The sequence below is a fragment of the Aspergillus fumigatus genome, chromosome 4 (assembly GCF_000002655.1).
Source record: "Aspergillus fumigatus Af293 chromosome 4, whole genome shotgun sequence".
NCBI lineage: Eukaryota > Fungi > Ascomycota > Eurotiomycetes > Eurotiales > Aspergillaceae > Aspergillus > Aspergillus fumigatus.
This window is the reverse complement of record NC_007197.1, coordinates 3,429,031-3,444,634: the sequence shown is the minus strand read 5'-3', so window position 1 is coordinate 3,444,634 and position 15,604 is coordinate 3,429,031. Positions and strand designations below refer to the sequence as shown.

Below are 15,604 nucleotides of genomic sequence, written 5' to 3'. Positions count from 1 at the left end.
TTAAAAAAACATACTATAAAAATCTATTTATATTCCTACTTCTTCAATCGTATCACTGCCTTGGGGGCAACGCACACGGTGGGACTCTGCCTATATGTTGCACTGCCCTCAAGTCATCTCAATGTGAAGCACATGGTAATCACGCCTCTTGACAGTCGAGAGGTAGCAATCTCCAACTGTTCTCATTTTTTCATACTAATGTACAGTCATAACACGACCTCGTATACACGGACTGTCACTCATTTCGTCAATTGCGCCAGAGCTTCCTCCACATGGGCGGCATTCTCTTCGAGTCCCAGCCCGCGAGCCAAAGACTTGGCCTCCTTCCAATACTGTTCGGCTTCCTTCCGCTTGCCCTGAAGATGGGCAATTTCTCCCAGGTTATACATTGCCGCGATACAGGACACATCGCATTCCTCGTCGCGGATAGGAGGCTGCAGATTAGCAGCAACGTCTAGGGCCTTTTGCGCCCACTGGTTGCCTGAGTCGATGAGTTGTTGAGGTGCGGCAGTAGACCCACGAGAAGGAGTCTTCTTATGCAGTTCACCCGTGATGGCGGTGGACACATTCGCGAGGAGCGTCACCTGCTTGCAGGAGGGTGTGCTGCCTTCGTCTGTGCGTAGGAGGTCCAGCGCGCGCAGCAAGAGTGGCATGGCGAGCTCGTTCTTCTCCTGCTTTAGATATGTCTGTCCCAGATCTGTGAGTGCAGTGGCAATCTCGGATAGGTTCAGCCAGGCTGTGGAGTCTTGTGAGGCGCTCCCGACAGGGAGTCCGAGCTCCTGGCGGCGGCGAAGCTCTTTCAGACACAGTTCCACCGCGGCTTCCTGGTAGCCTTCGGCCTTCTTCTCATCCTGGATGTAGTCGCTTGCGTACAGCTCTGCGAGCTTCATGTGGATGCCGACAACTTTCTTTAGGACCTTGTCCCGCTGGCGGTCTTCGTACTCGTCCAGCTCCTTCATCTTCTGATGCATTACTAGCGCGTCAGGGTCGTCGATCTGAATGGACTCCGTCACCGCTTCGGCTTCCGGCCTCTGTGCATCCTTCTTCTTTCTACCTTCTTCCACCCACTTTAGGCACTCGGTCTTTGTGCGTTCGAGAACCTGGATGGCGGGTTTCGCCAGCCCGGCCTTCTCTAGCATCATCGATACCTGGAGATGGATTCCTACCACCTCATCTGAGAAGGGATGCATGCCAAGCTCGACTGCCTTCCTCAGAGCCTCCTTGTATGCCTTCAGCGCCTTGGCCGGGTTGAGATCAACTTCAGTGTAGTATACAGCCGTCCGGAGCGACTCGGCGACTGGAGGTGGGAACTTGTGATACTGTGGGCCGACACGTGTCAACTCGATGTAGGATATATATGCGAATATAGCCGTGGCTCCGGCGACTGAGATGATGGCGAGTGGGAGGAGGATAGGATTCTTGCGCCAGATTCCTTTTGAAGCTTCCTGCAAGCCGCGTTTCATCCGCTGTCCATAGCTAAGATGTCGGAATTGAGGACGGATATTTTGTAATAAGGAGGATGGTGGTTGCGATTGTCTCTGAAGTGATGATCTGGTACTTTTTCCAGGTTGACATCTGGGTGACACTGTGTGTGTAGAGAGAGCTTTGTTGCATTGTAGGGTTCTTGGCCTCGAAATGAAGGCGCAGGCGCGCCGTGATGCTGCATTGAACATTGTGTGATTTTCTGTGTGTCGTCAATTCATGAACGGGCACCGATTAAGACTTAATTGTGGAAAGCGATCCAGAAACTGCGGCGAGATGGACTGAAAATCAAATCATCTATCAGATTCAAGGGTTCTAGTGGTCCGAGCTTCTCCGCCTGCTGATATGATATGACGTCGAAGTCATTGCTCAGCCCCAGCACTACAGCTCTTTCAATATCTATTTCATCTTCAGAAATAGAGGGGTACTATTTCTATGAACGCGCACAATAATTTCCCGGTGTAGGGGCATTGCGTATCCAAGATGTGTGGACGGTATGCCCTTGGAGTGGTGCGTAGCCCGACCATCCCCATGCTTCTATGTCTAGTGCTGATCTCATCGTTAGCGGATGGCATTTGTCCGACGCCGTCTGCAGGAGCAAGGGATGCAGATTGACGAGGTCCCCGAGGATGACGAAGTGAGAGAAACATACAATTTCGCACCAGGGTATAATGGTGCTGTCTACCGGGCGGATGTCTCTGACCGCGGGTTCGTTGACGACGCGCAAGAGCAAGGTACAACAGACGACCCACAGGAGCCATCTCCAGAAGCTGTCAACAGTGTAGAAAAATACCATGATAGGAAATGGAGGTACAAGATTCAGAGCATGAGGTGGGGGCTCATACCATTTTGGACGAAGCGGAATCCCGATTACGGATCTCTGATGCGAACGATCAATTGTCGCGATGACTCTTTGATCGAGGATCGCGGAATGTGGACGTCCATGAAGCGGAAGAAGCGATGCATTGTGATATGCCAAGGCTTTTACGAATGGTTGAAGAAAGGACCTGGAGGCAAAGAGAAGATCCCGCACTTCATCAAGCGCAAGGACGGGGATTTGCTGTGCTTTGCCGGACTGTGGGATTGCGTATCGTATGAAGGTATTCAATTCTAACTGCTGTCTTTGCGATGTTCATCGTTCGCTGATGTTCAGGTACAGGCTCGGACGAGAAGCTTTACACATATACCATCATCACGACTTCTTCAAACTCGTACTTGAAATTCCTCCACGATCGAATGCCAGTGATACTCGAGCCCAACAGCGAAGCAATGAAGATGTGGTTGGATCCTGAGCGGACAACTTGGTCCAGTGAATTGCAGTCCATTTTGAAACCGTATGAAGGAGAATTGGAATGCTATCCAGTCACCAAGGAGGTCGGCAAGGTGGGAAACAACTCGCCTGACTTCATCATTCCGATCAACAGCAAGGATAATAAGAGTAATATCGCCAATTTCTTCGCCAATGCGAAGAAGCAGAAAGGTGGAGCAGACTCCTTCGCTAGGGACGAAGACGCCAAGGAAGCCTTGCCCTCTGCCGAACAAAAGGTGGTGAAAGATTCGGATGAGCCGCGCAAGACTCAAGACAGTCAATGGAGTGAAAGTAATGCTCCGTTGCCAGAACCAGGCGTCAAAAGAGAGTACCCTCTGGACGGCAATGACATTAGCAATGAAACCCCGAAGAGACAGAAAACCGAGCCAGCACCATCACTATCACCAAGAGGAAAAGCACATGAGCCGAAGGCTAAGTCTGACCGGAAGACAACGACATCGACTAGGAAAACACGAAGTGCGACGCACAACGACAAGTCCTTAAAGAAGCCAAATAGGAAGACGACTGATGGTTCTCAGCGAATCACAAATTTTTTTCAGAAGTAACAGCCACAAATGCACGGCCATCATGATAGTATACCTAGTGTTTCAGCACCGTCGAAACCAGGGAGGGCATCATGGTTAGCAATATGATCAATCTCAAGACGCGCAGACACTGCCACTCAAGGGCGGCATAGCGGTTGAATCACCAGATGAGAAATGAATGTAACGAGCCAACTGTCCAGCAGTGTCCATATTTAATGTGTCCATACATGTGGTATTATAGTACAAGTATCATGGTGTTACATAGCTCGGTATAAACCCCGACTTGAACCTGAGGTCGCCTATTGTAGCTCACGTAGTCTTTGAACCAGCTTCTCTCTTAAAAAAGGACTCAGTCCAAGTCTGCAGTGCAACATGTCAGCTTCCAAACTAGTCAAACGGCGAGGGGACTTACATTCCGTCCCTAGTGACGATTCTGTAGGTGCCTGCTTCTAGGTTAGCTTGAAATAGGGCCATTTTCGTCTGATAAGTATATAACCGTACCGCTTGGCTGATAATTCCCATTGACTCCGACAAAATTCCCGTTCGCGTCAACTTCTAGACTGCCAAAAATATCCTCGGGCCTGCCAGTTTGTTAGCGGTTCAATTGGGCAAGTAGACGAAAAGGGTTGCTACCATGCAATACGACCATACTCCGGGGGTCTCCTGCTGTCGGAAAGGTGTATCCAGCCGCCTCTACCAGCAGAGCCGACACCACCCTGGCCACTGGCTCCTCCACTAGAGTCCTTGCTTTCTCGCCGTCTTCGGCTACTCTGTCCTGTCATTAGGACACCTCCCGAGCTTATATTAGCCCCAGATGTGGAAACCATAACCTGAGCTTGAGAGATAGCGTCCGGATCTTTGTGGCCGTACTCAGAAATGACCTCTTGTAGGATCTTCAGGAAGTTCGGATTCTCCCTGAAAGAGTCCGTCGAAGGAGGTAGCTTGGATGTGACACCAATGGCTGTTTTGGGGTTGACAGGCTCCGAAGACAAGAGCGACAAAGTATGACTTCCGCCTTGGGGTTTATTCGAGAAAACATACTGTGATTGTGAGCTCGAGAAATGGCTGACACTCCGATTGCCGAACTTACAATATGAGGATTGCCTTCTAGGGTAGACACTGTGCGAATCTGAGACCATCTCGCTAGCCTGAGCGGCCGTCGCGTAAATGACATAGACAAGATCATACTGTAAATATACCGCTAGGATCGAGAACCAATCGATCGGTCTGCGCAGGATTATTTGGAGCTTCAATCGCTGCTTTGCCTATGACACTGATGAGACAAACAAGACAAAATCATGTGATCTCGCGGAGTCGATATCGGCAGCAATTTATTGTACCTCTTGCGATGTTGTTCCATGTGTTTCCTCCCATTGACGATCTTGCTGATGGCTTCCTTTCATTCTTTATTTAAATAATTGAAAATGCTTCTTTCAGGAATTTCCCCGTAGGATGCCGCTACTTTAGTGATACGTGACGTTTGGACCGTTTCGTGCATCCCTTTGGAGCGTGGGAAGTAAGCATCGCAACCTTAGTTGGTTGTTGATGGTGTCTCATACTTTGCATGATACCCCAATTGATTATAAAGCAGTCATCTCGAGTGGCTGCTAGTTGTTCCTTCTAATGTGATTTATTTAACTATCAAATAACGGACAAATATGGCGACCCCCTCTACCAAACAAAATCCGGGAGCAACCCCAACCCACCTGACCTCTTCTCCTCGACCTACTGGCGCACATATGGCAAGACCCATAGCGCATAAGTCACCCTCAACAAGGACACCATCAGCATCGGGTCATGGTCATGGTCATCAGCCAAGTGTATCCTCTCACCAATATGCTACTCCTCTTGCTGCAACAACAGGCATTGAGGACACTGTCACCTTTAGTTCACCATCTGCTTTGCTAGCGCTGGGTGGTTACGGTGGGATCAGCCCATCTCCTGCCGGTCATGACGCCTTAGTTGTCCCAAGTATGAATGAGCATGATATCCAGGCACTGGGAATGCAAGGTATCAAGCTAGGGTCCGCTCGAGATAATGACGAAGAGCGGAAGAGACACATTGAGGATGTTGTCCAACTTCTACAGACTCGCATATCCGGCAGATCAGTCTGCAGAGAAGGAATTGAGCGTCTAGTTCAGCTCGAAGGATTTGAATCTATCTGGCAGGAGGACAATATCAACATTGCCGGAAACTTTGTTGACCTTGAGATTGAATTTCACCGCGGCCAGAACGTTGTGAAAGACGTCAGCCTTAGCTATGCAACACCGGACGCCACAGATGGCGAACGACGGGAAGAAGCTACTGCTGTGCTGAAGCGGGATCTTGTGCAGAACCCAGGCGATGGAGAACGGGGCTCATGGAAATCTCTGGCCGGATTTCATGGAAATCTGCAGTGGCTGTCTAAGCATGACAGACTAAGTCAAGAGGTCAATTGCTTTGAAGCCATTGAAGGCCTCTACCAAAGTCTGAAGCGGGTATGGGATGAAGAGCAGAAGCTTCCTCAATTTTCAGGTGTTTACGAACATCTATGCGCTGGGTCCATTGGCCGACCAAGCCTTCACAAGGGAAGTCGACTTGGGCTAAGCTTAGACTATTGGATCCACCAAGCGAAGGTCTTGGACGCGAAGCATGCGAATTCACCTCCTGACGCCATGGACATTGATACACCAGCTAATCGAACGCTTGATGAAGTTGCAGAGCCACAAAATGGAAAATGGTTTTTAATGATTGAATGTGAAGAAGGCTATCCGTCACTTCGTGTGTCGAAGGAATGGGTGGACTCTGATGTCCTTACAGTGGTTAACAATGCTGCAAATGACTCCTCCTCGAATGAGGCCGCCGCTTCAGATCTTGCAGTCGTCAACTGGGCTGACCCGCCTCCTACCCTAAACTCCGGTGGCTCAGACGCAATGGCACTTGATTCGAATATGCTTGGCTCCTCTGCACTGAACCGCCGTTTCGTCGCAAGAATGGAGCCCCCCCTTGATGTTCCAATCCTGGCAGCGTCAGACATTTACAGGCATCTAGGCATTCAGCTTCCACACGAATTCCGAATGGTCACATATGACGGTCTGCTAGTTCCTGGATCTTCACCTCTATCAGCAACAGGTGCAGTGGGACTTGGCGCTGAGGACATAACTCAGCCCGGCCGCAAAAGGCGCAGGATGTCTGTTCAAGGCTTCGACCAAGAAGGAAATCCCTGCACGAAGCATCATAGTTACACATTTCAGGCGTTTGAGTCGGTTGCAGGGCGGACGATGCGTGACATCCCCTTTTCACATCCGCGGCAACTTGCAGACGTTTTCCCAGTAAGTACAAGCTGTGTTTGCGCCGCACTAATATGCTAACACTTGTGCGTTTTCTAGATTTTGCGTCAGTATGCATTGCTTGCGAATCTGATTTACAAGATATTTAATTCGCCGCAGAATGACGATGGGTCAAAAAAGGACGCTGAGTCAGTCACAGAGGGGACTTTTAGGCAAGCGAATATTTCAAAAGCGATAATGCCAACAAAGAAAAACAAAGTTATCGTTCTGAGCAATAAAAATCCGAATGAGGAAAAGCTCGACTTCTTGTTGAACGGAACCAACACATCAAATGCTACTGCTACAGGCTTAGGGAAAGACATTACAATGTCACCATCGATAAGTTTGCGTGATCCTGCTACCCATCAGGAAGACGTCAAGGTAGATGTGACCTTACGGACCCAACTTGGACAATCACCAGTCATAATGTTACTTTTCACCGTGGAAGATCCTCGTTTGGCGAGTTCTCCTGCAGAAAATGTCCTGAGCAAAGTCTCTATCAGTTTGGAAATTGGGCTTAATGGCCGCATTTCAGTCGTGGACATGACTGGACTGCTGGATGATGAAACGACAGCGGACAGTGAAAAGGGTGCACAGAGTAGTGAGTCATTCAAGCTGCAACAGAGAATAGCCAAGGTGCTGGAAATCTCCCAAGATATCGGGGTTTTGGTAGAATGGGTCGCGCGGTGGGTACGGCAGCAGAAGGGAAGCGGGTGAGACCTGAGACGGGATGGCGGAGGCTTTTAAGTGGAGAGCAGTGTCTAACCAACCTGTCGGTCGGCTTGCCGTTAAATGCAGGACCTTTGACTTCCACGTTGCAATATACTACTGCGTGTCGGGTGATGGGGCTGCATGCATAACACTAGCCTTAGTGGTGTCATAGGGAATCTTGACAACAGGTGCTGCTTGACTGCTCCAAGGCTACCAAAGATCAACTCCGGGTCTACTCAGCAACCACAGCTTATCTGTTTGAGCAGGAGGTACATGAGCCACACTTGAAGGTGAGATCACAGGGGTTGGGCCAACAACCAGTCTCCATGAAGCTCACAAAAGAAGAACAGAGGCACGCAGTGGAAAGTGCCCTATTTGAATAGCCTCGCAACTATAGCGGGGCAGATCTCATTGCATAAGTGGTAATTGAATGGACTCATAACCATAATCATCCTTTCCTTGGAGAAAGCCTTCATTAAGAGCATCAAATGGCAACCTAAAGATATGCTCATCTACAAGCCAACCCTGCCATGCCACACGTGGTATCCCCTGGACTTGTACGTACAGTTGCTTACCAGTAAAAGCAATATATACCACTGTGAGGTAAGACGATATAGCAGCTCGAGGGAATCAAGTGCACTACGTGCCTGAACGACCAATATGCGCGATTTGTTAACAATATTTGATATGTCAGTATTATGCAAGGGGCTCTACACAAGCATCATTTCCATTACGTATCAATAGAATGTCCTGAAGATATCTTCATGAGCTGCCACGCGAAATGTTTGACTCTTTTCTTGATACGTGGCAAGGGGGTATGACATTGTTGATCAACTGCGCGAATTACTGTACCTGACCATCTACTCCGTACTGACTGCCTGCAGTGCTACATTGATACACTGAAAATTGAGGTTTATGTGGGATGCATCTGAAGCTGATCTTTCAAATGGTCACCTGGATGGTAGGACAGATGTAAAAATGTATCTAGATTCATGATGCTAGTGACCTCAAGTCGAATATTCTACCTTACTTGCAAATTTGGATGTGGAAATGGTGCCTGAGATGTGATACTATCACACAGAGTAGCCGGATCCAGTCAGCACGGTTTGTCATGGCTCGACAGAATTATCCAATCAGCGCCTTGCGATAAGCAATCTCTCTGAGCGCGGAAATGGCTGGCCAAGCTGCAGACGCGTTTGGCGATGGCAAGAACGATAATAATTGCGGTTTTTTCTATTTCAAAATTTCAATGGAGATGCTGGTTGGAAATTATCCTTATTGGATAATGCAATAAGCGATTATCCATCGCAGGTGTGTGCAGGCTCTAGGGGTAGCCGGTGAGGGATATATTTCCTATTACCCGCATCTTGTCTTTGGACTCAGATCATTTTATGGAGATTGAAATTCCGTTTCGACTCTCGAAAAATACGCCCGTTTTGATGGTTTGCGAATTGCAATGAAGAGAAGGTACCGAGGCGACGGTCATGGTCTTCTCTTGGTCCTCGGTCCTAAGTGCCTTCAACGGGATATATTCCTGTTTGGACACTTGAATTCGAATAGATCGTCAACAGTCGGCATCAGAAGTCAAAGGTGACTTCATATTATTGCATATGATCAAGGGCGAAACCGGACAGGCGGACAGATGATGTATTGGACTTGTGGAGGATGAGTGACGCTAAGCTGCACCCGGCTAGAAGGGTGTTTGCGAATCGCCACACATTTTCTATTATTACTGCACTAGCCGCATCGCTTCATTGCTATTGATAGAGAACGATGGCTGTGTTTCATGATCTGGAGAATGCCTCTGATTTTCGTACAGAACCGAAGCTTCCAGGCTCATGATAATAATAGTGATTGTGCTTTGAGTATGGAGTACAGTGACTGCGCAAGTTTGTCAGTTCTCCAGACAAAATCTAAAACCGGCCACAGGGCTGAAACTACAGCCACTCGTCGGCAGCTGATTCCTGATTCTCCCGATTCTACTCCGTTGTCGTTGGCCGTCCTGTCAAAGAAGACAGGTCAGGAAGACTAAGGATTCACATCACCCAGATCGGACACTAGCAAGGAACCGCCACCCAAAAGTCTGGAGAAGATGGCTTCTCCAGGTTGGAGAAGATGGCTTCTCCAGGATCATCTTGACGCAGTGACTTTTCTCATAACTTATCTATTCAGTTTCCGGTAAACCCTCGCACCGTTCCCATTGTTCGCCAATTTCGAGGCGGTGCAAAATACACAATTATCCAATCACTGGTCCTCCCAATCCCAATATATACTTAGTAACAGCAGTCCGGTTTCGGCGGCCTTTGGCTGTTCAAGGACCGTTGCCACGCCCCACATCCGGCACTCATGTCTGGGTCGTGTATGTAATAGTTTTACCGGGTAAAGTGTAAGGTACCCAAATCAAAATTTCCCGCCTGAAGGGATAGGTTGGGCTGCAGATATGGTCCGGCATCGGGTATTGATTCCTACAACGTTGGCTCTGTAGAGGGAAGTCGAGCAGAGATGATATGACCGAGTCATAGCTTCTGAATTGGCCGCTAGCTTGGATTCTGTCTGACTGTCTAACATGGATTAATGTGGCAGGCGCGCTATGATCCACCCACGCGACATGGCGGGGTTTTGGAGGGGCAGTCATAGATAAGGAATTGACTGAGGAGTACTCCGTACCCAAGCGAAACCATGCCAGGCGTTTGATAAGTCGCAGGTACGCGATTTTACGCTGTGGCATTACTCCGTACACTGCAATTATCTACTGGAAGCTTTTGAAAATCACACGGTCTCCGTATCTTCGATCAACTGTGTCCCCAATTCTTCGGAATCATCTCCATGGTCCCATTTTCTGGAGAGATAAGCCCTCTGGAAGCACCTAGGGTACTTCGTTAGCTAACTGGTCAGATACACTGTGAATGTCTCCTTAAGGTCTGATGCATCCCGTAGGCTATTATTGCACACCTACCAATAGGATTAGTGTCTATTGCATTAGGCGCATGCATGATTCGTACTGATTGGGCCTTGCAATTGATATGCATCCGTCCCTGTCGCGGTTTGATAATACCTTTTAGCAACATAATCAAGCTGCTATCTATACAACTGCAGCATCATACACATGTATCAGGCAATGTCATTGACATTGCTTTTGAGACAGAGTCAGCCGACGCGCCATGCACACCAGTACGAATGTATTGACGAGAATCGCGGCAGATCTTTTATCAGAATGCATTATTCGGGAGCTCGTCGTTCTGGCGTGGGGTGGAGAGTCCGGGGAAGATCCATCGCTTCGGCGGCTTCAATCAATATTTATCGGTTTGACAGAAAAATTATTCACTGATTTTATCAAAAGGACTCTAGCCCATATTCAGAGCACCTGCCTATCAGGAATGAGGCATTTCACATTACATTGCACATGCCGTTTGGCCTGCGCAACGGGAGAAAGGGGGAGCCATTTTTAGTGTTATCTGATTTCCTATGCGAGTATTATTGTTTAGATTGATGGATTGCAGTATGCGTCCTGACATAGAGGACATTACTGAATTTTCGAGATCACTCATTGAAGGGAAGATCTATTCCTCAGTTACAATATCCTTTCCATAGTGGTAGAGATGATTTTGATCTGTTACATGGTTGGCTCTGATGCTGATGAGTATGAGGGATATAATGTGTATGGTTGGTATGGTACTGATGCGGTGATAAACTCTCGCACTAAATTCCGCCCACATTTTCACATCTGCCTCGTTCCAGTTGAGCACAGCACCAGAATAATGAATGTTAATATTCAGTGAGAACAGTAAAAAGTAAAAAGACCTCAAAATCTGTTCTCAACCAACAACTCTACAGGATACTTCATAGGGCCAGATGGTTCGATCATGCATGGCAGGGATAGTCAGAAGTGGATATGATGCTGACTGGTGGGAATTTGTATTACGGAAAGGCGCCAAGCGGCCAAGGGCAAGGTAATTTTCAAACTGTTTTCCTATCTAATTTTCAGTTTGGACGGATCTTCCAGTGGGATTATTCTGGGTTCCTTCCTGTTTCCCGTAAAATAAGTGAATTTTTGCCCCCCGGCGCCCCAAAGAAATCGATCGCCCTCATGTCGTCCTTCTTGCCTTAAATTTGAAGGATATCCTCCCCCCCACCCACATTTCTACTGTGACTCCCATACATCCATTTTGCCTCATCTCCATCCTTTCATCCTCTCTCCTCTTTAACACTTAACCCGCTTTCTCTCTCTTATCTGCTGTTTAGTATATCGTCGCCTTCGTCCATCTCTGGATTACTGTCGTCGCCAATCTCTCTGTCTACTGCAATCGACTTCATTTTAATTAATTTGAAGTCTTCGCGTGCTCTGCTTTTGCGGGCCTGAAATAATCGTCAAGAAAAGAAATCTCTCTTATCTTCATATCACACATTCTGCCAATCATGGTGAGTCCTTCAATACATTCGAATACGATGCTTCGGTGTTTTCGTGGAAGACTGGTGTTCTGACTCATACCCTCTTGCTATTAGGCCGAAACATCAACCGTCGTCTCCAACACGGAGAATGTGCGTTTCCTCTTTATTGATTTTACAATTCTTCCTTCGGCCGCCTTTGCGGTTTAGAGGAAACGGTCATACTGACTTTTGTGTGCTGGCAACAGCTCATGAAGTACATGAGCCTCGACCAACGGGGTCATGTCCAGGCTGAGTATGTCTGGATCGACGCTGTCGGTAACTGCCGCTGCAAGACCAAGGTATGCAACTTTTCCCCCTCACTTTGAATCAAATCCGATCCTACGCGTTACGTGGAAGTGCGATTGTGGACATGGATTCCATTCCATTGGAATGGGTGTGCAATCTGGCGACAAAATGATATATGGATATCACCTGTTATGGTTGCTGGGATGCAGGGCTAGTGACATGGGGCGTGCTGTTATCTTAAACGTGCGCCCTCTTTCGATAAGCCCTGCGCACGGTGACTGAAAACTGCAAGCCATGATTTCAATCTGCACCTTCCCGCGACACGTGACTGGCGATACAATGCGGGCCGATGTTGAGAATTCATCTTTGCTAATTCGAATATCCGTCCTCTTAGACTCTCTCCAAGCCCGTTAAATCCGTCGATGAGCTCCCTGAATGGAACTTTGACGGTTCTTCCACCGGCCAGGCTCCCGGTGACAACTCCGATGTCTACCTCCGCCCTGTTGCTATCTTCGCTGATCCGTTCCGCCGTGGCGATAACATCCTCGTTCTCTGCGAGACCTGGGATTCGGATGGAACACCCAACAAGTTCAACTTCCGTCATGAGGCCAACCGTCTGATGGAGATCCACGCCAAGGAAGAATTCTGGTTTGGTCTGGAACAGGAATACACTCTCCTCGGAACTGACGGCTGGCCTTATGGATGGCCCAAGGGCGGGTTCCCCGGTGCCCAGGGTCCTTACTACTGCGGTGTTGGAACTGGCAAGGTCTACTGCCGTGACATTGTTGAGGCTCACTACCGCGCCTGCTTGTACGCCGGTATCAAGATCTCTGGTATCAACGCTGAGGTCATGCCCTCCCAGTGGGAGTACCAGGTTGGTCCCTGCCAGGGTATTGAGAGTACGTCATAATCATTCTACTCGCATTGAATTAGCCAGTACTGACCAACGGAACAGTGGGTGACCAGCTTTGGATGTCCCGCTTCCTGCTCCACCGCGTCGCTGAAGAATTCGGTGTCAAGATTTCTTTCGAGCCTAAGCCCATCAAGGGTGACTGGAACGGAGCCGGTCTCCACACCAACGTCTCTACCGCCGCCACTCGTGCTGAAGGCGGTCTGAAGGTCATTGAGGCTTACATGCAGAAGCTGGAAGCTCGCCACAACGAGCACATTGCCGTTTACGGTGAGGGCAACGAAGAGCGTCTCACTGGCCGTCACGAGACCGGCAGCATCGACAAGTTCAGCTATGGTGTCGCCGACCGTGGTGGCAGCATTCGTATTCCCCGCCAGGTTGCCAAGGACGGCAAGGGTTACTTCGAGGACCGCCGTCCCGCCAGTAACGCTGATCCCTACCAGATCACCGGTATCATCGTCGAGACTGTGAGTTTGCACCTTTTAATACCAAAGTGAATTTTTGCTAACCATTCCATAGCTCTGCGGTGGCAACTAGATGTCTTCGATATCAAAACAAAATGTGCAGACATTTTTATTTAGCGCTAGTATACCCGCCGGCGTCAACTGGGTGTAGAACTACAAGAGCAGCCTGGCAACGTGTGGAGCAAACATAGATTTCTTTCTCTTATTCCCATCTCTTAATGTCGGTATTTCAGGTTGTCACTCTCACTCTCGAGATGCCAGAGCTTGCGCCTTTGCGTTCGTTACCCAACTGCTGCTGTTGCATTTTTAATCAGATTTCTTTGTCTTCCCATGTGGGTTATGTGTCACGTACAGCATAGAGGACTTCGTTTCGAGGTGAATTGGAGAACAATCATTTGATCATGACAAACTAAGCTTCTTATAAGTGGCAAACCCTTCCTGGGTAGTAGCTTAGCGTAATTGTCACTGGTTGCTACTGTCTTGCTAGATATCATGAAGTAGATCAATCAGCGTCGCTATACATGTGCTGTTAAAACCGGCCATACTTAGTATGGTGGGCCATCTAATTATGTGCTTAGCCCGAACTGGCCATATGTGAGGCTGTTCTAAGCAGTCAATCTGCCAGACTTCCCACCGCTACCTCGACGATCCCATATGACTCTGGCCTGTATACCTTTGGAAAGGTATTAGTGTCTGCTGAGCACTTGCAATGGCTTTATTCTACAGACCCATGGGTGAGCCATTGCCTCTTTAACACGTTTGGCTAGGCCGCCATCCTCACCAGTGTCATAACAATCAATGGCATCCGGGGTGCCGTCGAGATTGTCCATTGCCTTCGCCTGGCAGTAGGGCATTCCGTCTTTGACCTTGCTCGCTGCCCCATCGCAAGGTGATCTGCCCCGTAAGGGAATCCCACAGCGTAAAGTTCCTATCCCCACAGGCGCTCTGGTTGCTACTTGTGTTGCTACTTGGCAAATCCGTATCACCGGCAGTACATGTGTCTGGGTCCTTGGATCCGGTTGAACTGCCGCTGGATGATTGGGCCCCTCTGCAGGCACTCGTCCGGCATGGAGAGCAGTCCTTGTGTAGCACAGAGGATCGGTGTTGGGCAGCGGAGCCGGCGGGATGATGAGTTGTAGCTCAGCCTGTAGGCTGTAGCTTAGCTAGTACTTAGTCTAGGCTCTCCTCCCAGAGCCCCAGTGACAGTCTCCCAATTTGCTTCTGAAGTATACGCAGGGGGTGATGGATGTTGACTTCCGGCACTCGGGCACTGCGCCGTTCACGCCTGCATCGTCGACTGGGGTTAAGGAGGAGGAACTGGAGGCACTTGATGAGGGACAGAGACGCGAGAAATTGGCAGGCCCAGAATTACTGAAGCGCAAGCAGGAGGGCTTGCAGCGGGAGTTGGAAGATGAATTATCGAATATCGAATAACTTGCTGGAGGCGTATGTGGAGGAGGACGGGCGGGCTTTGTCACCGGGTGTTGGGTATAAGCAGCTATAGGTGTGTTCGGCGTGGTATAGTGCATATGTGTACTGCTGGGCTGTGCATGGTTGATTCTGTTGGTGCTGATGCTGCTGATGCTGCCAACATCCGGGACTGGAGGTGGCGGGTGGTTGGTTTCAGGGCGGCGGTGGTCAATCCAAGCGTTGTGTACAGCCGTAAGGCGCGCTTTTATTCGATTCCGGAATTCCTGGATTGAAACGCCAGCTGGCTGGCTCGACTCGATGAATGGGGGTTGCGTTCTCGGCGACGCCATGCTGTACGCTGCGAGACGAGTCGCAGGTCGGACTGTGAGGATCATACAACGGGGGGTCAATGCAGAGAAGTTTCTAGCCTACAGCGTATCCCTTTTATTTCTTTACTTGCTGTGAGCTTAATGGCATCACGTTCCTAACTCGGGGCCCCTTTTCCCTCCTGGACGTACGACTGAGGAACGTTCATCACCACCTATCATCCTACTGGGATATCAGCTGCTGAGCACGAGGTGCCTGAAACAACTTCCTCATCTATCGATCTTGAGCTCTCGGGCTTCAGACTGTATGATGTCTGGATAGCCAAGTATATCTACTCCAAAGTCTCAGCATTTGATACCTTGTTAGTCTTCTGATTATGCTGCAAGCACACCCGCGCTATCACAGAGCAAAGAAGCCGGTATCGATCTTCATTTTTCCAAAGCCAATCATCAGCAATCTATCGA

The 15,604-nt window shown here is 49.0% G+C and overlaps 7 protein-coding genes across 7 annotated transcripts; 4 read left to right on the top strand and 3 right to left on the bottom strand.

The window, feature by feature from the left end:
* Positions 1-11: 11 nt before the first annotated feature.
* AFUA_4G13160 (TPR domain protein) lies at positions 12-1,760 on the bottom strand. Its single transcript, XM_746422.2, has one exon. It carries the CDS (start codon positions 1,671-1,673, stop codon positions 240-242), a length of 1,434 nt encoding a protein of 477 aa, XP_751515.1. The 5' UTR covers positions 1,674-1,760; the 3' UTR covers positions 12-239.
* A 290-nt stretch (positions 1,761-2,050) lies between these two features.
* Positions 2,051-3,357, top strand: AFUA_4G13150 (SOS response-associated peptidase; the record flags this gene model as incomplete). Its single annotated transcript, XM_746423.1, has 2 exons — positions 2,051-2,582; positions 2,642-3,357. 2 exons carry the CDS (start codon positions 2,051-2,053, stop codon positions 3,355-3,357), a joined length of 1,248 nt encoding a protein of 415 aa, XP_751516.1.
* A 328-nt stretch (positions 3,358-3,685) lies between these two features.
* On the bottom strand, positions 3,686-4,522 carry AFUA_4G13140 (uncharacterized protein; the record flags this gene model as incomplete). The annotated part of the gene is made up of 5 exons (XM_746424.1): positions 3,686-3,696; positions 3,749-3,779; positions 3,833-3,917; positions 3,970-4,376; positions 4,427-4,522. 5 exons carry the CDS (start codon positions 4,520-4,522, stop codon positions 3,686-3,688), a joined length of 630 nt encoding a protein of 209 aa, XP_751517.1.
* Positions 4,523-4,707: 185 nt separating this feature from the next.
* Positions 4,708-10,055, top strand: AFUA_4G13130 (RNA polymerase II mediator complex middle subunit MED1). The gene is made up of 2 exons (XM_746425.2): positions 4,708-6,647; positions 6,705-10,055. Exons 1-2 carry the CDS (start codon positions 4,995-4,997, stop codon positions 7,359-7,361), a joined length of 2,310 nt encoding a protein of 769 aa, XP_751518.1. The 5' UTR covers positions 4,708-4,994; the 3' UTR covers positions 7,362-10,055.
* Positions 10,056-11,290: 1,235 nt separating this feature from the next.
* glnA (glutamate--ammonia ligase) lies at positions 11,291-13,812 on the top strand. The gene is made up of 6 exons (XM_746426.3): positions 11,291-11,774; positions 11,859-11,894; positions 11,990-12,082; positions 12,424-12,928; positions 12,985-13,406; positions 13,459-13,812. Exons 1-6 carry the CDS (start codon positions 11,772-11,774, stop codon positions 13,474-13,476), a joined length of 1,077 nt encoding a protein of 358 aa, XP_751519.2. The 5' UTR covers positions 11,291-11,771; the 3' UTR covers positions 13,477-13,812.
* A 766-nt stretch (positions 13,813-14,578) lies between these two features.
* AFUA_4G13113 (serine/proline-rich protein) lies at positions 14,579-15,163 on the bottom strand (the record flags this gene model as incomplete). Its single annotated transcript, XM_746427.2, has 1 exon — positions 14,579-15,163. The coding sequence occupies one exon, from the start codon at positions 15,161-15,163 to the stop codon at positions 14,579-14,581; it is 585 nt and encodes a 194-aa protein (XP_751520.2).
* AFUA_4G13110 (uncharacterized protein) lies at positions 14,933-15,514 on the top strand (the record flags this gene model as incomplete). Its single annotated transcript, XM_077804669.1, has 2 exons — positions 14,933-15,065; positions 15,339-15,514. The coding sequence occupies 2 exons, from the start codon at positions 14,933-14,935 to the stop codon at positions 15,512-15,514; spliced, it is 309 nt and encodes a 102-aa protein (XP_077660809.1).
* Positions 15,515-15,604: the final 90 nt, after the last annotated feature.

What these genes read in the sequence shown, in the direction of transcription:
- AFUA_4G13160 (XM_746422.2), bottom strand. Translation starts at nt 1,673, where the DNA reads ATGTTCAATGCAGCATCACGGCGCGCCTGCGCCTTCATTTCGAGGCCA.
- AFUA_4G13130 (XM_746425.2), top strand. Translation starts at nt 4,995, where the DNA reads ATGGCGACCCCCTCTACCAAACAAAATCCGGGAGCAACCCCAACCCAC. An exon ending in AACTTGCAGACGTTTTCCCA is followed by an intron (nt 6,648 to 6,704) that starts GTAAGTACAAGC and finishes TGCGTTTTCTAG; the next exon opens with ATTTTGCGTCAGTATGCATT.
- glnA (XM_746426.3), top strand. An exon ending in ACTGCCGCTGCAAGACCAAG is followed by an intron (nt 12,083 to 12,423) that starts GTATGCAACTTT and finishes CCGTCCTCTTAG; the next exon opens with ACTCTCTCCAAGCCCGTTAA. An exon ending in TCCCTGCCAGGGTATTGAGA is followed by an intron (nt 12,929 to 12,984) that starts GTACGTCATAAT and finishes CCAACGGAACAG; the next exon opens with TGGGTGACCAGCTTTGGATG.